At 42.0% G+C, this 22,596-nt stretch overlaps 1 protein-coding gene across 8 annotated transcripts in view; it reads right to left on the reverse strand.

Annotated features, from left to right (window-relative positions):
• INIP (INTS3 and NABP interacting protein) overlaps nt 1-22,596 on the reverse strand; it is a 41,493-nt gene that overhangs the window by 9,148 nt on the left and 9,749 nt on the right. For 3 of the 8 annotated variants that reach the window (XR_014896654.1, XM_085311508.1, XM_085311514.1), the window contains one exon: nt 8,607-8,693. The exons of 1 other annotated variant lie outside the window; for it this stretch is intronic. Coding sequence is in view for 6 of the 7 variants with exons in the window: in XM_085311514.1 (XP_085167640.1) it covers nt 8,607-8,693 (87 nt within the window). In the remaining variant the exon portion in view is untranslated. Of the gene's footprint in view, nt 1-1,206; nt 2,091-8,606; nt 8,694-20,273; nt 20,542-22,596 lie in introns of those variants that run through there. 4 more of the 8 variants (XM_085311507.1, XM_085311512.1, XM_085311511.1 and 1 more) reach the window with 2 other exon arrangements.

The raw sequence follows: 22,596 nt of genomic DNA on the forward strand, positions 1-22,596 counted from the left end.
TTTTTTCTTTTCCTTTTTTCTTTTCTTTTCTTTTTTCTCCATGTTTCTTAATTCTCATATTCAAGGACTCAAAGGCAACATTGTTTCTCTCTCCCATCCTCCTGTAACTCCAAGCATCTCATTATGATCAACTTAATTCTCCACTTTAATTAAGAGATTATGAAGACTGTTAGTACATGTCAGTGCAAAGTAGGACTGGAAAGTTTCCACTACTGGAAAAGTACAGAGCTTGAGGCTCATGACATAGGTCAGGYATTTGCATACAGAGACACCTCAGTGTTGAAATAATTCAATGTAAGAAGGTCAAAAATTCAGCTGCTTTTTTTCTGAGTCACTGCTGGCAGGAAAGAGGTGCCAGCTAGTGAAACGGGTCTGTTCAGCCAGGGTCTCCTTGCAACACGGGCTTTCATCTCATCTCATCTCATCTCATCTCATCTCATCTCATCTCATCTCATCTCATCTCATCTCATCTTATCATCTTTTTTGCTTAGCTAAACATGCAGCCTCTTCTCAAGACTCTAAGGCTGCCCCAAACCAAGTTTCTGGGGAAGCTGGGAAGCCCACAGCAGATTTCTCCAGACGGAGCATGGGGAAGCCTTTAAAGTGCATCTTCCACACCTGCAGCATGTCTCCTTACACACAGGCATGCTGATACATCTTTCACTTTCCTCTTATTCCAGATCCCAGCTGTGAAGCTGAATGAACTCCTGCAAGAGTTTTATATCATGGTGAAAAAAATAGATGGATCAGACTTTCTAGCCACATCCCTCCATGTTATCTGCCAAGGCCTGGACCAGATCCTGAAGAAGGTGGAGTTTCTCCATCTGCAGCAGCACCTTCAGCTCTTCCACCAAAAAGCTCAAGGAAAAGCTTCGGGTCCTGGGCTGTCTAATGCCCACTCTCACAACATTGTCTACTTTTCTCTTTCTGATGAGGAAGAGATGTGGAGAAAGAAGAGAATCCTGGAGACAGCAGCCCCATAGCCCTGCTGCCCACAGTAGTAAAATAAAACAGCCAGTATCTCAACATGTGAATGTTACAGGAGCATGTGGATGTGATGTGACATTGAGTTGCTCAAAGACTCCCAAAATAGGCCATTTTTTGCTAGAATGTATAGTGTGAAGAGAGAAAACAGGGTGAGCGCAAATAAAGTGTGTTATGGTCAGATGTATCATGAGCACTTGAAAGGACACAAACTCTGCCCTTACTGCCTCTTCTCCAAGTACGTGCATGTACACCAGCCCCCAACCCAGATGGCGGCCAATTTCTCTGTTCTACCTGAGCACGCAGAAGGAGATCGGTGGCATGGGGAATGGGTGGTATGAGGAGCAGAGGATGGGGCTCCGCTCCATTCATGGTGTTGTTCCCAAGCTGGCAAAGAAAATGAAACGATGGCACTTTGAAAATTTTACTTTTGTCTCCTTCACTCAGGCTTCCAGGAAGTTTGGCCCTCCTAACTCCTTCCAATAACTCTGTCCTCCATCCACTAACAGCAAACACGTCTAGCCTGCTGTACAGAAATGTCACTGAGCTGGAGGAGGAGATTTCAGTAGCCTGAACTATAGAGACAAAAGAGAAAAGCAAAAGCCTGCTAAGAATTTGCTTGGATCATTATTGCAGAAGCTGTTACTGACAAAACAAACCATGCTAAGATATTTTCAGATGTGTGTTAATATGCATGCTACTGAGATGGTATTTTGCAGCATACACAAGAATGCTACAGGAATAAGGAAAGCAGAAATATACAGTGCCTTTTCACATATTTTTTTCTTGAGGACTGGTCAGGAAAGTGACTTCACCGTAGCTTTAGTGTGCTGTGAAGAAGGTGAGCTGCTTTTAAACAGCAGCAGCAAAAGTGGAAAGAAGTGGCAGTAAATACTTCTTGAGGAGGACTGCACTTGTTGCTTTCTCATTTAGTGGATTAAAACAGCCTCACTGCAAAAAGCTGGGGGCTGGTCCTGATGAAAGAGCAAGACTGTGGCAGTTTTCCATAGATGGCTGTGAGGTGGTGATGTCTCRCTGCTCTCTTCTTCAGCTTTTCCAAATTTCGGGTCAGATTATTGTGCAAAGAAGTGGCTGAAAACTTTTTTCTGTAAGGAGGAAGTAATGTTTATCATGGATTTTTCTTCTTAGCAAGCATAGCTAGAAGAAAGGAAACTCAATGTCAAGGTCTGAGAACTCTTGAAGAAGTGCCTATATTTTCTTTTTTTAGCTACTGTACCAAGGTTATGTTCTTGTGAACCATTTTTGATATTTTCTCCATTGTTTTGTATATTGTAAATATATATACTTTTCCAATATCAGTATCATTTACATGGATCTGTAGGTACTGCTAGAAACTATCACTGGCTTTACCAAATAACAAACAAATAAATCCTATTACAGCATCACCAAAGAACAGCATTTTCAGTCAGTCATGTACAGACAGTGCAGTGAGCACCTAAGCCCCAAATTAGTGATTTTTTTGGTGTCTGGGATTTGAGATATTTTAAAGAGGGCTTATATCAGGCACTGAATGATCAGCATTTTTGGAAAATCAAGKCACTTTAAGGTATCTCAGGTCTGAAATCCAATGATACAAAAATCACTAGTCAGTTGTAAAAGTAACTGCCTTCAACTTCTACAACTACACTTAGTCTAGTTTCTTTTGAAGTTGAGGGGAAAACTTTTGATTTCAGTAGAAGCTATGCCAGTCATTTAAGGCACAAGAAAAGAACATATGGAAGAGCTAGAACAGCTGGGGACATACGCAGTCTGACGATGTGCAGTCTGCTGCTATTCAAATGCAAAAAGTGCAACTGTTTCTTCCCAGTTGAGGAGCAGGGCTGTGAGGAACATGAAGATATATGGAGCCCACCATAGAGTCACTGCTTTGTCAGGACTGTATAATGCCTTAAAGTCATCGTTCTTGTCTGACAGCTACATGATTACATACTTACATGATTACAAAAATACAGTAATTATATTTAGATGTGCTCTTTTGGAAGATAACTTCTTCCCTCCCCCTAGTACTGGACATGTTTTTTTAATATGTATTTGTTTGGTTTCTAAGATTTATTTGTTATCTGTGAGTTCTAAAACATAGATTTTACTCCTATCTTTTAAATGTTTGAGTACAGCATTATTTTAGCTTTKAGAAATTAATTCACTGGATCTTGAAATAAAGAATAGCATCAACTTTAGCAGAGGAAAGCTTTTATCAATAAAAGCTGCTACCTCCACCCCTCACAGGCTGTGAACATTATTTCCMACCATTATCATTTTTATTTATTAACAGTTTGATCCTGTGAAATCTTAGTAGGCTCTACGGGAGGAGGTGCAGGATATTCAGCTTGTCCAGGCAAGCTCATGTGATAGTGATGGAGACAGGAGCTTCTGTTGGAATATGATTTATGTTAGAGAAGCATACGGGGCAGAGTACAACATACTGTGGGCATTGCTTCTAGAAGAAGAATGCTGTTCCTCATTATTTTCCYGTGTTTCACTGATGATGGTGCATTTCCTGATGAAAAATATCATACTGAGTCCTGCAGAGCAAATCACCACTTAAGACTGATGAAAAGCAGAAGCTGGGCTGAGACTGGGTTAATATGTCTTTGAAAGAGTCTGATGAAACTGTTTGAACACCAAGCATTTTCAAACCAGAGTACCTCGAAAAAATCAGCCTCAGATTAGATCAGATCAGATTAGAGTAGATAGCTAATCAAGCAACCTATTCTTTAGAGGTGCTGGCCTCCTGGAGGAACTCTTGCAGCCACTATCACTGAACAATTCCCAGTTTGGAACTTTTGATGGCTAYTGGCAGTAAAGCAGTCCCAATGAGGTTTCCTAAGGCATTTGTAGCAGGTACCAAATGCCCAATGGCTTTTCTCTAATCTCTGAAAATGTTCCCTCTGGAGTCCTATGCTCTTTCTACTATCRAAATTTTTGTCCTTTTTTTTGTCTCTTTGCTCAGCTTCAGTGTTAGTCTCCTGGCATTAGTCTCCTGTGGCTGCTTTTGCTTGGTGGGTCAGGCATGCTCTGTGGTCAGCTCCAGAGTCCAGGCTCTGTGACAGCACAAGTCAGAGGATTTACTGGAGGGGACCTCAGCTTGCCCAGGAGAAACACAGGCTTGCAGAGGGGTAAACAGGGTCCAGGATCACAGGCACCTGTCCTKCGAGGTGGATACAGCGCTCCCTTATGTTTGCCCATTCAGGAGATAGGGCTGCCTGGGTACARATCTCCCCGGGGTCAGAAGTCTGTCACGTGGCTGGGTGCATGCCTCTGTAAAAGGAACAAGCTACTCCAGGTATTACTTGGAAGAACACAAAAAGCACTAGAAGTTGTTGCATGGTGATGGGGGCTAATATGGTTTCATTCAGTGCGATTGCCAGATCTCCTCAAGCCCAAATGATGCTATGGCATTAAGAACCATGTCTGCAAGTAAATGGCACCCCTCCGCTCTTGCATACTCTCTCTTTAACAGTCAGTACATATCCTAGGAAAGTATTTAGCTGACATCCAATATCCTCAAAGGGAAGACAATCCCTTTTACAAGTTTTGCAAATAACTGAATATTCTATATGTGAAAAATGAGTAAATTTGCAGGGATGGAAGGTGTCATAAATCCTCAAACAGGCTTTGAGTTATCCTGTTCATTGTCCTTTCTTGTTCTCTTGCAGCAGCAATCAATACCTTAGAGCAAAAGCTCACAGCACATCTGGATACTATAAGGTTTTTATAGGGACATAAAGTAAGTGAAATGAGATAAAAAAAAATATTACCAAGTGCTTTTGGAAAAAAGTTTGTCTTGATTTTGTCTCACAGTATGTCATCTTCCATTGTCTGATGTCCTTGAGTTTGACAATTTGATGTCTCTTTTCCCACTTGCAAAGCTGTGTTTGTTCTGAAATAAAGGCAATATCTCCTTTGCAAACCATGAGCTGTTATAAACTGAACTGTTATAAAGATGACATGGCTATGGGGAAGAACATTTGATATTCAGCTGTCAGTTTTTGTCGAAAGGAATCTTTGCTTATTAACTAAACTTTATCTTCAGTAGTGATGTCCCTTTTTTCTATAAGCTCCTTGAAACTGTGATCCTGAAATCTATATTTTATCTAACAATATTTCATTTAACTCATTAGACTCTTTTTGGCTCAGCTGTTTTTCAGCTGTGGTTAATGTCCTTTAATGACACCAGTTTCATATTAGCAGGTGTTTTATCTGAAAGAGACAATTCCCCTCCTGAAGCAGTTCCTACTGAAAGGAAAAAAACATGAGACAAAAAGAGGTGTGACATAACTTGCCCCATGCCCTAAGGCAAGTCAGTGGCAGAGTAAGGCCATTATCTCATCCCAGTACACCTGAGTGGCAGCCCTCTTGTCTACATTTACTACTTAAAAAGGAACTGGGAGACCTGTGAGAGCCCATACTCAAAAATCATCTAGCCAGCCAATACTAGGATGTTACCAGATAGGCACTTACTCTTTCCACCATGAGCAGATTTTGTTGGGGAGCAAATTTGCCAGCATTTTTCTTAAGAATCCACAGCTGAGGTCAATGRGACTTGGCTTGAGGGGGAGCTGCTGAGCAAACGATGCACAACGATGCTGTCTGGCTATCCCGTTATCCTGAGCGCTTGGCTCCGAGCCTCAAGGCTTAGCACAAAGGAGACTTTATAGTATCTTTCCCAGGCCAGAGAGTATTGAAATTTGGCCTTGGCATCAATCACAGTGGTTTGAGATCTGCTTGAATGGCATACCAAGAGCCCAGATGTCCCTCTCAGTAAAGACAACTGGGTCAAAGAAGTGCTCTTTCTGCACCCATGGCACCATCCCATTTCCAGCCAAAGCAGGCAGTCTGCTCTGTGCCAGGACCCCGCAGATTCCAGTCAGATGGGATTTTTAGCAGCACTGTGCTTCTGTAGTGCATTGGAGAGCTCCACGTTTCCAGGCACATTTCTCACCTCTATACTAGGCTGTGGTCTGCCCCAGATGAAAAGTTAGCTCCTACAGACTTCCAGCCAAGCATATATTATTCAGATGGGTATTTCTAGTTCTTCCATCTAAAACAGTTTCCTTCAAAATGCTTCTTAGATTGCAAAATTGGAGCAGTTAGCAAATCCTGATTTTATTAGTTTTTGGTGTGGCGGGAGGGCTTAGGTTGGCTACAGCATTATTCCTTATTATTCCTAAAACAGATGGGGTTCATTTAAAGTTATTTGTTAATTACAGGCATTTATTCTGCATTCCTTCTCCACTCACTGCTGCTACATCCAAGGTATCGATGATGCAAGGCGTATTTTCACCCTGGCAGGCTACAGTACTATGTTCAGTATTTCYAAAACGTTGTCTGAGTGTTTCTTAGGTGACCAGGCTGACAGGAGATTCTGGACGTAATTTTGAGATCTTTCAGGCTTTTCTGAAATGTATCAGATTGAGTACTCATAATTGCTAGATACTTTGCAAAAGCCTTCGCACAATGAAGAATGACTGCCTTTAGCACAGATGAAAGGGGATGTGCGTAAATCTCTCCTTATTAAGGTGGCATTAGGCACTTCAGCACGTTGTAGCAGACAGACACGATGTTTTAACATTCTTTGTCATCAGGATGGATGATTAATACAACGTACTCCTACAAATCTCATCAGCTTGAATGATGAGGTGGGAGGTGAACATTTTGTTAAAAGGAAAAGAGCACTATTCAGAGTTCGTATCTTCACATACTTTTCACTCTGAAGCATGTCTTCCTTACAGCCGAGTGTACAAGAGCATGGAGTCAGCACAGTATCTGGCATGATGTATTTAGCCCACTGAATTTAAGCTGAAATGATGTTTTAATTCTGCTCCAAGAAGATGGTTTCTCAAGCTAATCTAAGGAATTCAATTAAGTAAAGCTTTCCGTTCTTTGGCAGACTTTCAATGACTCAGAGCATTGATTTCAGACCTTATCTGCTCAATACTATTTAGTAAGTGATTAATTTCCCTAAAAAGAGACTCCACATACAGGCAGTCCAGAGCCAGAGCTTGCTGAAATACACCCGCACACAGGCAGAGTTCTCATTTGTGGAAAAAAGTTTGTATTCTTATTTCATGTTTCCTACAGAATCATAAAGATGAATTAGAAGGGAGAATGAAAACAATTTAAGGTATATCACTTAGGAAAAAATCCCATGTGCTTTTTTCCTCCATTTGTTGTTTCTTCACAAATCTGATAACTGGAGGGGGCCCTGAATTACAGGAGGTAAATACTTCTGGTAACATGACTGTTGTCATCAATTTGGCTGGATTGGAGCTCTCTGACTGCCACTGTAGACTAGGAGCAATAGCAATTTTCATTGCAGATGGGGTAATCAGTACACATGGATTGAGAAGGAGTCACTGTTGTTGAAGACAGATGTCCATAGCAGATGCTAGCCCATCCCATGACCTASACTGAGCACTATCAGGTAAGGAAAAGACAAAAAATAAACTAGCCAGCTGTGCAGATCACTAACGGAAAATTAGGGAGGCAAAAGGAGACAGCTGAAAATCCTTACACTTACATCTCCATGAGGGAGCCTAAGGCACAGGAAAATGTCACCTAGAACTCTACTTAGATGAGCAAGCAGGCCAGGGGACATGGAAATATCTCCCAGTTTCAGCCAGCAATCCCAAATGTGGGAGGGCCTGCAGAGCCACAGTGAAATACATTATGCTAATTATTGCACATTTTTCTGCTCTATAGGAAAACCTTTATCTTGAACTGTACATCCCCCTGATTATTTCGTTCTCTGATAGGAAAAAAAGAGTTCTCCTTTCTGATATTAATGCTAGGGCAAGAGAAGGAGCTGGGCAGCTATGAAAGAAGGGGGGAGATGAAAGATAATAAAGCAAGAAATGGAGAGAGAAAACAAAGGGCACAAAGGAAGGGATTTGGATGCAGAAATGGAGCAGAAAATCACACACCATTTCCACTGCACCAGACAGATGTCCCACAAGTGAATAGGGGTGGTCAGAGCAGCCCCCTCCAGAGATACAATCTGAACAAGGGATGGAGAAAGATGCTACTGCTTCTGAAGAGGTCCCTGCCTGATAGCTGAGGACCTTTAGTTATCTCCAAGACAACTGCTGATAAACTACTGAGCTCCTAATGTCCCGTCAAGAGGCTTCACTATTTACAAATTCTAGGGGGAACCACATCAGATATTGATCTTTGAGGAGCTGAATTAAAAGATGCTCACAAAGCAAAGCTTGGAAGAACCTATCCCAGACCTGCTAGCTCATTACCTAGGTGTGATGGTAGGTGGAGGACAGGCTGTTGTGCAAGATTTTATTTGAAAAAGTCCTGTAGAAAAATCTGCAGTGCTTTCTGTGTTTTTGGCTTCTTTCTTGCCTTCTGCTCCCGTGTCTGTGGAAAGGGAGGCTAGTTGGAAACAGTTTCACACAATGTGCTACAGGTATATTTGCGGCTTTTGAATAAATCTGTTGCTTCTAAAAACCTATTCCCAAGCTATCATTGTACATTGGAAGCAGCTCAGAGTGATGCCCTGCGAGGTGGACGCGAGCCCATGGGGAATGTTTCTGCTCTGACTGAAAACTTAACCTAGCCCTACGCAGCTCCTTGTTTTACTATAAAAAACTCACCTAAAGCCTCCAGCATCTTGCTCAGATGACAAGCCTGTGTAGTTCAGGCTGGCATCTCCCTCTGCTTGTTTTTTCTGCAAGATTCTCCTGGAAAGAAACAGTACAAGATACAACTCAAGTGTTCACTCCCTAGACTGAAATTTGTCCTTCTGTCATTGGAAAGAGCTGTGCACAGAACATGTCTAGAGCATGAAGTCTCTGAGCTAGAGCCTTTGCTGCCTTGGTGTTTCCCACTTGTCATGGGCCTGCGGGATATTCGTTTCTGCTGTTGAGTGACAAGCTGGCCCTGAAGAGCTCCTGGGACTTCTATGGACCTGGCTAGATGCCACAGGCCCCCTCTGGTACTGCCTGCTCCCTCGCACTTAATGTACTGTGGGCTGGGCTCCAATATGGTCTTCTCCTGCTGCGGCGTTTATTTGTCAAGACACCTCTGGGCAAGATGTTCAACCCACCTCTGACACATGGGAAAAATGCTGCCTGCTTTTTCACAGTTGGGTTGATGAGCATTTGATTCATCTTCCACAGCCCTGTAGCTGCTACTGCGCCTCAAGGAGATGGCGTCGTCATTCCTATAGCCTGATATTTATTGCTTCCTGCCATACTTGTCTCCTCACATTTGCAAAAGTCCCACTGACCCTGCATCTCTCCCAACCAGTGCAGGCACTCTTATTCTCAGAGGAAACATAATTGGTTGACAAATCACACTACACTGCTGCTATTCTGCAATCTAATAGTGAAATCCATGTCTTTGGAGCCCCTTTCATCAGGTGCTTGATTATTTTATGACTGTTTGCCACCAGTCTGCTACAGAGGTTAATGGTATCTAACGGCGATGTCTCTAAAGCAACACATCACTGCAGACTGCTGCAAAACTAAATGGAGGCCAGTCTGACGCATGACTAYGTTGCCTGTTCCACAACAGATGAAAACTTGCCTGGTTACTCATTGTCATTTGTTTAGTTATTACATCTGGTGATATAGCTGTTCTGAGGAAAGCCAAATGATAGGACAAGCATGTATTTTTACTGATCATAGAATCATAGAATCAGTAAGGTTGGAAGGGACCTCTGGAGATCACCTTGTCCAACCTCCCTGCTCGGCAGGGTCACCTACAGCATGTTAAGACACGGTTGCATCCAGGCGGGCCTTAAATATTTCCAGAGAAGGAGACTCCACAGCCTCTCTGGGCAACCTGGTCCAGTGCTCCGTCACTCTCACAGTGAAGAGCATTTCTCAGTCCTCCTCCCCCTCCTCTCCCCTGCTCTACAGTGGAACAAATGCTGACAGGTTAAGTATACCCCATATTTGTCCTGCTCTTCCATGGCAAATCCTGGTCACTCTGTACACAAAGAAGAGAAATCAAATCTGCATAGGCTTAAGTCTGTAAAAGTTTAAGGAGAAGCCCTTTTGAATCTTATTGGTACAGGCTGAGGAGCAATGAAAAGAGCTACACTATGGAAGATACTTGCTTTAAGTCATTTGGCATTTCTACTGCAGTAAGTGCACTTGTATCCATCTTAATGCTTCGTGGGTACCAGAAAACAGAATAGGGCTCTTGGTCTCCTTTTGGTGTGATACAGAGCTCTGCAAGCAGGTCTGAAGAAATGGCTGTACTCCATTATATCACTCATCTTCCCCTGGGACATGTCCCTGAGCTCTGGATGGAACTTGTTCTACAACTCACACTGGGCATTTCATGTCCCAACACTTCATGAAGCTGCAGTGTCTGCAAGAGATCCAGCACACACTACTGTTGCTGCTGGATGTTTGCTGTGCTGTTTGCTGTTGCTGTAGATGTTTGGCTCAGTGGGTCTTTTCAGTAGCATGTTAAAGACCAGAAGGACAGCAGGGATAAATGCTGTAAGCAAGTAAAGTGCCGCTCGCCTTAGCATGTTGGCCTTGAGCAGTTTGACTCTGTCTTGAGGAATCATCTCAGACCAGTCTTGGATTAGTGAAGGTATTGCTGAGCTTCTTTGGAAACAAATACCTCAAACCAGGTACATGGTGTCCAGAAACATCACTACAACTCTCAGGGCCAAAACCACTTCACAGTAGCCTTTTTATCTTGGAAAAAAAAATGAGGTATTTTTGCTCTTACTCTTCCAGATAGAGTTGTGTGTCCTTCTAAACTCTCTCAGCTCTCTTGCAGTGAAATTCCTCTTTCTACCTCTGTATCTGGCATGTTTTTAAAAGAAGACATTGGTGCTTTAGGATAGGATATTAAGACATTTGAGAAGAAAAGATTTTTTTTTAAAAAAAAAAGAATAATGTAAGCTGTCTGAATGCTGTTCATATATGCTCCAGGGCAGTTTGTAACCAAAGAGCAATAGCAAGAGCAGCTTTAAAGCTGTATGATAGACAGCAGAGCTGTGTGTGTTAAATGTTAATATCACTACTGCAGTGTTGCAAATGCGTATTTGTAGAGCATTGAATGTGTTCTGCTTTACAGTTAATCTACAAGGCATGACAAAGCTCCCCCAACACAGACATTAGAAATTTTATCAAATGTAAATTACGTGCTCAGGTTTCTATACTGTGAGAGGGGAGGCACACAGAGTAACAAAGATATATTGGAGAAAAAGCGTATTTCTTTTTGAGGTACCTTATCTCTGAGATCTGCTAGGCACAGAGAAGGGCTACAATCCAGCATGACACCCTCAGCACATACTGACTGGGCCACTGGTATATGGAGGTTTGGGTTCTTGGCTGAACTCTGCCAGCACATAGCTACAGGATCTCAGCAAGGCAATTCACCTTTCTGTGCGTCTTTTCACACTTCAGTTAAGTGAGGAAAATGACAGCTAATGCTAATTTTGATAGCTAAGTCAAATTTCTCCTCAAAACCTGGACACAGACTGAAGCCAAAAGAGCGAAGACGAGCTCGGCATTTGGAAGAAACAATATTGTTGCAAGAAATGCTCCACTGCGAGATTAGAAATTCTCACCCTTGCCTTGCCAGAAGAGAACAAAGTGAAGCACAGTGTCACATTTTTTCATCACCATCTGACTGCTAAGGAGAATAAAATATTTCAGTTTATCTACCTGCACCTGGAATCTCTAAGTCACTACAGGATGATCCATTCCTCATCTGAGTTTTGAATTCTTTTCACTTCCAGATGTTCTACRAATTCTGAACATAAAAGAATTAGAAACAGTTCCCATCCCTCATGTGAAATATCAACATTATGAGGTAGAGGAAGGCTAGATGGTAAATAATGCCTTATATGCCAGGCAGGTAAGACATAGTGGTGAATCACAGTGGTAGCTTTGTACCTTGTGAAAATACTCACAATTTTGAAAAGCTGATGTATTTACTGAGAACTTCAGGATGCATTTTGTAATTCAACGTGATTATTATTTACAGTGATATTTCTGAAATCGATGTGGCTGTCAGATAGAAGCTAGTACAATTTACACTATACTGCATGCATTAGTAAATCCCACAGGTATATGCCCTTCTGCTACTTGAAATCAGTACTGCAAGAAATAGCTTACAGGAAAGAAAAAACAGGTTGAAACAGAAGAGGAGGCTAGAGATTGGCTTTCCTTGCTAGAAATATAAGAAGTGAGAGAGAAAGAGACTTATAATGAAGTGTCTGCATGTATGCACAAGGCATATTGAACAGAACAGAACTGGCAGACAGTGAACTCTCATCTGATGGATATTTGTGTCCTGTGAACGAGGGAAAAGCCCTGTATTAATTCTATTCAGGTGTGAGTAACTGAGAGCTGTAACTCCCTCATCTCATTTCAGCTTGGCAATACCTCTGTTCTGACCATGCATAGAAACATTTACTGGCACAGGACAACCATTTTTACTCAAACTCCATCACAGGAACTGACCCATTCAGACAGATAATGAATAGCCACTGGCTTGGAGCAGGCCTGGTGTCGCGGCCTTATGGGTCCTGTTCCTCCCTCGGCTGCGGAAGCCTGAGGCTCAAGGTCTTGTTCAGTGATCACTTCACCAGTTAGTCAAAAGGGAGGAGCTCCATCAGGGGAGGCTGAGGGCACACTGCCTTCATGAGAATGCCTTCATGACCGTGACTACAGGCACTCTCCCATGGCACAGAAATCAACTTCGGACTCCAGGCCTGAATGGAGGAACACAGGCAGCTTGTGGTGGGAAAATCTTTCCCTTGAGGCCTTGTTGTTGCCTTCTCAGATGGTCTGAGATGGACTACCACGGAAAGAGAAGTGGCATGAGAATCATGATTATAAATAGGATTAAATTTTATGCAATAGCCTTAGGAGAGCTCAACTGAAATGAAGAACACTAACACAGGTCAGACAAGCAGTATTTATCACTAACAGTCACTTCCTTTGCTTGGCAACCCATCTTATTTCAGGATTCCACTGTGCCAGGTGCTGTGCAAATACAAAGCTGAAAGGTAATGCAGACAAAGAACACGATAATCAGGCTTGTCTATAGGCAGAGAAGACTAAGCTGTTCAGGATGTTAAATGGGCAAGTGATTAGACCTGTAACTCTCTCTCGCTGTGTGTGTGTGTGTGTGTGTGTATGTGTGTGTGCACGCGCGTGTGCACGAGTGTGCGTATGAGAGACACGGATGTATCTGCAGGCTTAACTCAGAGGGTAACTTAGCCTTTGAAAAGCTCAAGGGTCAAGAAAAGTACGCTAATACCTAGAATGGAGCAGCTACAAACCAAGCCAGCACACTGCATTCTCATTTGGATAGGACAGAAACTATCTGGTGCTTGCAGGGGCTTCAAAGGTGGCTGGTACAGCAGCGAGCGTATCAGGTAATCGTACTGTATCAGGCAATGCATATCATTTTGCTTTCCTTGGACTAACCAGTCATCTGCTATGGCAGAGTTTGAAAACATACTACTCCTACAGCACTTCTTCCTTACAAGCTGTAATGATGCATGGTTGCAAACACACAGTTCCCTGACTCCTGCCCCAGCTGCCAGACAGCTGCACACAGCTTTTGCTGCCACAAAAACAGAGACAGCAGCTCTGACTGCCTTTGCTTCAGCCCATGCCACACCATACCCGGTTCCACGAGTAACTCTCTGCATATAGATGGAGGAGGCTCTAAAGCACTTCTACTTAGGCATGATATGATGGCTAAACCTCAGTGTAATGGGCAAGTTCATCTAGTTGTAGCAGTGGGAACAAGACAGAACACTTGCCCTTGCTTCCAAGTGCTTGGTGTAATACTGCTGACAGTTTATCACCATCCCTCCCACTCAAGATCTCCTAAACTCTGCCCTACTCAGTTGTCTTCACTGTCTGAAAAACAAACCAACTGTAACACAGAGCAGCCCATGAGAGCAAAGATAAATCAGAAATCAGAGAGCTCTGCGTCTTTGCGGGTGAGGGGGAGACGAGCCAACTGCAGGTGTAGGATGCAGAGCAGTAGTCTCCAGGTGGTGTCTCACAAATCACTGCCCACTAATCCTGATCCCTCCACAGTCTTTGCAGGTGCCTGTAGGCAGTGCAAACCCTCTGCTTTTTTTCCCATCTGTAAAACTGAAGGTAGTAACAGTAACTTGGTCTGCCTCATGTAAGGATTCAGGTAATGCAACAAAAAGCCTCTGAAGATGTAAAGATGTCCATTAATCTACACATACTTGTGACACTGAAACACTCTGCATACTGAATGAAACCTTCCATCGGACACTAATCCAAATATATAAATGGACACTACAGCATAAGTAGATAGTGAAGAAGGCTTGCAAGCTTGTGATTTGTGCTTCTACATAAATCAGTAGAACTCCTGAGACAAAAATAAGGTAAATTCTGAATAACTGATCTGTAGGTGTTTAGCCAGAATGTACAAAACCTGCACCCCAAAAGCAGTATCTGCTGATACTAAAGCATCCAGATCACAGACCTCAATGAGAATAGACTGAGTGCCATGTAACCACCTTTAATAATTCAGTGCCTGAATGAACCTGGCAGAGTAGAGTAAGTGATGAGAACAGGGGACGAGTCATTTCCTCACTGGTTGTTAAGGGTCATTTTTTAAAGATTCTCACTATATTAATCACTTTTTCAACACTCAGTGACTAACTTGCTATACTCCTTTCTGAATATCCTATATTGAAGAAAACAGTGAAAAATCATTTCCCTGTAGAGGTATGAGAGAATGCCACTTGATTCTAGCAACAGTAAGAACCATCTAACAAGGACCAAATGCTGTTATTTGATGTAAAAAGTCTGAGATAAGGTTTTTAATTCCAGCAAATGGAAAAACTCACTGGAGCAGGGTTTTAACCGACAGCATGCAAAATCTGTTTAACCTAGTAGTCTTCAGAGTGCCTTTATTAATAGTTACAGAAAGCTCAGTAATGTGTATTTTAGCTCAAGAAGGATTTCCTACAGCCTACAGAAGCATTTCAGAACATAATTATCAGACTTTCCAGACACAAGGGTGTTACTAGTAGATGTCACAGGATTTTCCCCTTATTTAAGTGAATCAAGTAGCAAGCATGTAAAGCCCTGTGCAGAAAGTCTTTCAGACAAATGCTGGCAATCCTTCCTCTGTCTCCACATCTTCCTTGTGTCCTGTCTGGACACATAAACCTTCTAGCCCAGCCCTATTCCTCTCCTAGCTCCAGTTACTGTCAACTCGCAGGAATGTGAGAAGTTGCTTCAGCTTCAGAGAAATAGCACAGTACACTGACCCTGTCCTCTGGAAAAAATTGCGATTTGAAGTTTGTCTGACAGAAGGAATGGTCAGAGCCATAGTCTTGGCCCGCTGGAATTTCCAGTTGCTTTCTCAGGCATTCTCCAAATCTTGAAGGGGAAAAGAACATCTCCTAAGACAGCTATTCTAAGCAATGCTTCTTTCTGTCAAACACAACCAAATTTTACTATTTTTTACTACCACAATCCCTAAGGGGACACGTTGAGGCAGTTACTGCCTCCTAAAGGGTCTGTGACCACATGTTCCACTTTCTAGGCATGTTACCTCCTTACAGTCCTTGTGATCAGTGTCTGAAATACTGCAAATGCTATGATAAACCAACACTTACAGTAAGTGCGTACTCTAAGACCTAACTGTCCACATTTTCTCCCACCATTTCAAACTTCCCTGTTCTGGTACTTAGTTGATGATTAACACCTTCCTCTTCCTTTAAAGAGGCTAGGAAGATGTCTGGCCTCTTCATGGACTTTTGGCAAAGTTAAGATCAGACCAGTATGCTCTGACCTCTCTCTCTGCTCTGCAGCAACAGCATAAGCCACCTACAGCCCCTAAGGGACAGCCAGGCTGAAAGACTTACCTAATACATCTGGCTCAGAGACGACTTCTCAGCATGAATAAAACTGTACCCAAAAATGTTCACAAGGATCACAAACTAGAGCTGGCTTGTCTTGTGCTGGCTGCACATGCACACAGAAATAAGATATAGCTATTTTAACTGACGGAATACACATTAAAGCAAGCAGCAAGTTTCCAGCAAGTGATGTCAACTCAGCTATAATTTCTTCCCACTAATGAGAGTTTCATGGGGTATTTCATGTTCTGATGTAAGGCACAAATGATGTCAGGTACTATTGATTAGTTTCATACCAGCAATCCTAACAGATCAGAGGAATAAAAATTCTAAAAGCTGGAGACTAAAAGCCTGCATAAACCACAAGGATACTTTTCAAGAGGTCAGGCTACTTGTGTTAAAGCTGAACATCTTCCCGAGTGGCGTTAGGAAGATGAGTGACTTTGTTATCTGAACATGGAAAATAAATATGTGGAGGGAAAACTTGTTTAGTGGAAGAGCATAGGGCTAAGAAGAAAAAAGCTTAAGCGGTGTTTTTAATGCTTCAGTTTCTTGACAGACTGTAATTGTGTTAGTCATTCAGCATCTGTCTGAGCTCCCTGTGTTTCAGTCCATCTTTTACACATCTTAGTGTACAGGTTCYCCAGTCCTGGGGGTAGGTAAGTTCCACAAACTTGATTTCATGTCTCTTCACAAAAATCCTGCTCTTGCAAGCCTAGCCTGATGAAGTCAAACAAGGTCTATTTCCATAAGGYAGTAAACTGTAAGGAAAAAGCAGTTGTCAGTTATTTTTCTGGTGAGGTCAATATTTATTTTATATTTACATTTTAACTGGCTTTTATCAAGCTGAAAGCACAACCGGAGTTCGTTAAGTAGCCTTGCTGAGGCTTTACCATGTGGGCCATACCTCCTGAAGCCTAACACAACATGGCTGGTACTAGAGCTACCGTTTCATTTCATCACACTCCTTGCAGGAGATGTTGTAGTAGCAACAACACAGTGGCAGCATGTAGCATGTCCATATTACATCAGAGTCCTTGTACGTGCTAGATGTAGTGGTAAGAGCTTTGTGGGTGTTATTTTCTGCTTACTAGGCAGGCCATGCTGGGCTATTTAGAAGCAAAATCTCTTTAAAAATGCCTTCATGTTCGGGATCCGAGCAGGAAAAGGAATATACTCGAAGACTAGAACTTTTATGGTGAAATTTAATGCTAGCCAGATAGAACACATAATAGAACTGAAAGAGGGCAAAATCTTTCTAATAGCCAGATGGCCAAGACCGTAGAAATAGTGATGTATGAAACTTATCTTTTTTGATTCCCCTCTCCAAAATAACCCTACAACTGACAAACAGCTGGTGGTAATCTAGGGTTACAGACACACTATCCTCAATCAAGAGTAGATGGCAGGAGAATAGGGCATTGTACACACTCAGAAATAGCAGTAACCGCTCTCCAACTTTGAAACGTGTAAAAAGTTGTGTTTGCCTTCAAGTCCCTCAAGCGGCTGCAGTCAGACAAACAACTGATAAAAACTGAACTGTAACTCAGAGCCCCTACCAGGGAAGTAACCTAATCCACCCAGGAACATTTTCAGTTAAGGTAGAAGCTGCTTTCTTACTACACGGATGCAGCACTATAGTACTAGGGCCAGGCCCTGACACACTAATACCCATCTAGTGACACTAGTCCTGCTTTTAAGTAGTAATGAATGATATTAGTGCAGATATAAGAGCCAAATCCACCACTACATTAGTGCATCTTGCAAGGTAAGTTCTGCCTGCTCTTTGTTATCCAGTTATCCAGCAGGTAACTAAATATTCCTATATTGCTAATAAGGTAGATTCTCCCAGATGCCCCAGTGAGAGGTACATCTCCATTAATTTGAAAGAATGTGACGGGATTTTCTTTGACCCACTTTTCCTATGGCTATTGACCTAATCTGGTGAAATTACACCATCAGCTTCCAGAAAATACTGCTTTTACTCCACTCTACACTAAGAATGTGACCTGAGTGGTAAGGCTAACTATTATCACAGCAAATGAATTTAAATGATTCTTGGAAAGATACATTGACATATACAGGTCATCACTAGATTACAAGTCTTCTGGTTTTATGTGATTATGGCAGTAGGTACTGTCAGAAGCATAACACCCCAGCCACTTTCTGGTCAGGGTACACTGCAATTGCTAATCATTTGATTTTGAAATGCAATTTCAGTAGGAGAAAAGCTTTTGCTGCTATATAGAAATATATTAACCGTTCTAATTCTGATTAATAGCTGAAAAGAAAAGGTGAATGTGGTAAGACAAATTAGCAATTAGTGTCACATTCCTCAGAGTTTGCGGTTTACAAGACAGAAGCTTCCATATACAGTATTCGCATCTTTGACAGTTAATTATAACTAGGTATATCACCAAGTCCCTCACAGTTCCACAGAACATTTTAAAGCATTTTAACTTAAAACATATTGTGGCAGTTAAATCAACTTTTTCCTCCTTCTGACTACTCCATCTTTGTGTTTAAGTCCTGCATTTCCAAGAGCAGATCCATTAGGAAGGAAAACTACACACCTGGCAAGTTTAAGCTACTTTAATGGAGCAACTATGGACTTATAAAGGAGACAGGTCTTGACTGCATCACTACTTGAATTATATGCACTTTGTGCATTAACCCAGAGATACTATCTGGCTGTTTCCAGAGACAGGTGACACTTTTCTCAACCAAATACACTCTTTTCTCAACCAAAAGCATCTCTTTTAAGGTAAAATGTCTAACCTCCACTTTAAACTCAGCTATAAAACTAAAATCTGTACTTCCTGTTCTATCTGCTTTACCTTCTTCGTCCCTCTTTGCTTCCACATATGAACTGATTCACAGTTGCCTCTCATGCACACAGAGCTCAGGCCTGTTTATTCCAACACTTCTAAGATGCTCATCTTACATTGCAGAATAATGACTAGCCAGCATGGCTTGAAAGTAAAGTTGCTAATTAAAAATAAATAAATAAAATAGAGTGCTATACACCACAAATCAGTAACAGAAGCAACAGTACTCTTTACACTTCCCACAAGAACCACCATTATTGCTGTAACTCACAAAATCAGACCATATGCAAAAAGCACCTGATATGAGCAGTTCCTAATACAACCACAGATCTTTAAGGTCCATCAGGCCTACTTCATCAAATTCGTCTTCTTGAAAAGGCTTCAGCATGCCACAGCTTCTGCATTGGTCCTTACTCAACTATGGTATACAGAAGTGGTGGCATTTGCCTCCTACCACCTTTCTCTCAAAAAGACCAGCACTGATCTCTTGGTCCTTGCTCCATTTTCTTACACACGAGGAATGGAACTGTTGGCAGTGCTAACAGTTAAACAACACTCACTGAATTGAAGCAAATGTCTGCAGAAGGAAGCAGAAAACAACTGCCTCCTACACTAGCATTCACACTTCTGAAATTATTTTTGCAGCCCTGAAAACTACATGCAACAGAGTTCCACAGAAGACAGTAAATCTTCTTTAACAGCTGCTTCTTGACTTCTGATTTTCAAAGTTCTCCTGTTCTTGTTTCTTAAATCTTGTCACTATGGGAAAATCAACCAATGTAATCATAGTAGTATAAGTGCACCCCTAAAATTCTGAAGATACTAGGTATGTCTACATAGGGATTGGGTTTTTTTAAGCTACTTTATACACATGCTAAAATAATTTACCTTAAGACCAACAGATTTCCTTTCAATATGGAATTGGAATTGCTTACCACAGTTGAAAATGGCACAGAAAAGAGGAAACACGAAAAACACTCGAAAGTTTTGAAAAGGACATGACTAGAAGGATGACCTTTTGAACTGAACTGTCCTTGTAGACAACACTTTCCATATGAAAAGACCAGAGAAGTAAGTGTTTTGTCCCTGAAAGGATGGTATGAAGCAAATTATACTTTTCCCTTACCTTGATGACTTTAATTCATTCACAGTTCATAAAACAAAATTAGAGGTAGACACAMTGTATCTAAGGACTCAGAATACAGGATATTGCTTCAATAGTAGCATGCACCAGTAATGGTCCTGCATGTAGCAAAACAAAATGACTAACTGCTGATTTGAATAAATCCACGTCTTCGACAGACAAATGTGACTTTGTCATCTTTAAAGCCAAATATACTAACTGGACAGGCACACAAATACTGAGGAAAAGTACATCTCTTGATGATGCCGGTTTGGACATTTACTTAAAAGAAGCACAGCAAGAGGGATGAGAAGAACAAGCACCATGCACTTTATGCACCATGTCTCCAGTGCTGTGTCTGACTTTGAGCTGAGACAGGAAAAGAAATTCAGGACACAATAAATTCTGTACTCAGTAACACTATTTTTTCATTGGTACATCTGATTTCACCAAATAGTAATAACATGAATCCAGAACAAAATAGATTTTAATATACAAAAGTAAAGAAATTACAAAACCAGACCATTTTCTTAAAATTGTGTCCTCAGCTGCTTTGACAAACCACTTAGAACAGCTTTGAAAGATGACAGTTCCTGCTATAGACAAAAATCAGAACTTGCAGTTCTGAGAAATAACATTTCTCATTCTGCCTCAAGTCGTGGTAAGACAGGAAGAATAAGATTTCCAAATGCAGAGTCTTGAGTTATGAAGTATCCTGAGGAATGTGCGTGTGCGTGCTGGAAAGAGAGAAACATTTGTTAATGTATAACCCCCTGCAGCATCAATAGAAGTCAAGGCTTTATACCTTCTCCAGCTTTAATACTTTATTCTCCAAGTTTGCCCTCCAGCTCTTGATAGCCAAACTCAAAACCAATGTTTCAGATCAAACACATCTGAATAGGACCTATCAAAAGAATTAACTTGGTCATTTCCTGCTGCTACTTTTTTGGCAGGTCAGGTGGAGAGAATAATAATGAACTTTTGACCATTCTCCCTCTCCAACGCCCCTTTGCTTCTACCTCCTTCAACAACCAAACTGCAGGCATTCCCTAGTAGGTGACAGCTGCACATATGACTATATGCCAGAATTGTGCATCAGCAGCGTCACAAGCTTGGGGCTGCATGTACAAATACCATGTGACTAGAATTCAGTAATGGAATGGGACACCAGCCTTCCGCTCCTGTGATGTATCTAAGTTTGTTCACCTGATGGCTGCAGCATAAATGGATCTAGAGAACCTCTCACAGAATCACAGAATGGGTAAGGTTGGAAGGGACCTCTGGAGATCTTCTATCCCAAACTCCCTGCTCAAGCAGGGTCTCTTAGAACATGTTAAACAGGATTGCATCCAGGCAGGTATCTCCAGAGAAGGAGACTCCACAACCTTTCTGGGCAACCTGTTCCAGTGCTCTGTAAAAGCCCAGGTAGTCTTTCCCATCTCAAAGACTGGACTCCTATATTCCTTCCTCCCACTACTAGGAAAGAGGCATGGGAATCCTGGTGGATGACAAATAGGTTTAGCCAGCAGCACGCCCTTGCAGTGACAAAGGCTACCAGCACAGTGGGCTGCATCAGCAGCAGCACAGCTGGCTGCTCAAGGGAAGCGATTATTCCTTTCTGATCAGCACTCATAAGACTGCATTCAGGACACTGTGTCCAGTTTGGGGCTCTCCACGGGGAGATAAAATGCAGGGAGTACAATGGAGGACCCAGAGATGTTTAGGGGTTGAAGCCCTTAATGTCTAAGGAGATGGTGAGAAAACCAAGTTTGTTTAGTCTGAAAAAAAAGGCTCAGAAGAGATCTTACACTGTCTTCAACTACCTACTGAGAAGGTAAAGAGAAAACACAGCCAGACTCTTCTCAGAAGAGCACAGGAAAAGAACAAGAGGTCAGAGTCACAAGTTGCAACACAGGAAATCCCAGTTAGATATAAGTAAAAGATTTTCACTGTGAGAGTGTTTAAGAACTAAACTCAATGCCCAGAAAGGCTGTGAAAAGTTCCTCCTTGAAGAGCTTCAAAATTCAGCTGGACCATGCCCTGAACAACATGATCTAGTTCTGCAGTTAGTCATGCTTTAAGAAGGGCACTGGACTAGAGACCTCCACAGTCCTTCCAACCTAAAACACTGTGTGATCAACAGGGACGTCATCAGCCAGGCTTCACTCCTGCTCCCATTCATTTAGTAGAAGCAATCTGGGGTCTTTACTAGCTAMCACAGACAAAAAAAGGCCCAGGGAAACATGAGCAGAGAGAGCAGGGCAGCGATTTCAACTTTTTTCCCCATGTCTCTGCCCTCTGCCGAAATCACTGTGCCTAGGATGCCAGGAAGACAGCTGGCCACGTACTAGCTTTCCTGCTCAATTTCTAATTCCAGCACTGAAATCAATCTCACATGACATAAGCAAGATGGTAACAAACAAGAACCTGCAAAGGCACAGGTAAGCCTTCCAAATCTTCTGCTTCTATCACACAGAACTAAAGAGTCTTTATTTAGCATCTATTCAGATCCAAGCAAGGTAAGCAGAGTGGATAGCTCCCCCTACACCTCATGAGACACTCAGAAGTCTCATGAAACTGACTCTTGACAAAACCATACAGTGCAGCTGTAACGATACTGTAAAAAACATTCCCACAACTGTATCATAAAGGAATGAGCTCATAGACTTAGCTTGCATCATAACAGAAGAAGAAACTTTGTTTGTGACAAATACAAAAATGTAAGAAGCCTAACTCCTAAAAGAGTTTTTTCATTCTCTCTAGGTACAGGACTATTCTCTGACAGGATCCAC

The sequence above is a fragment of the Rhea americana genome, unplaced genomic scaffold, assembly GCF_003343005.1.
Source record: "Rhea americana isolate MKP2758 unplaced genomic scaffold, rheAme1 scaffold_342, whole genome shotgun sequence".
Lineage (NCBI taxonomy): Eukaryota > Metazoa > Chordata > Aves > Rheiformes > Rheidae > Rhea > Rhea americana.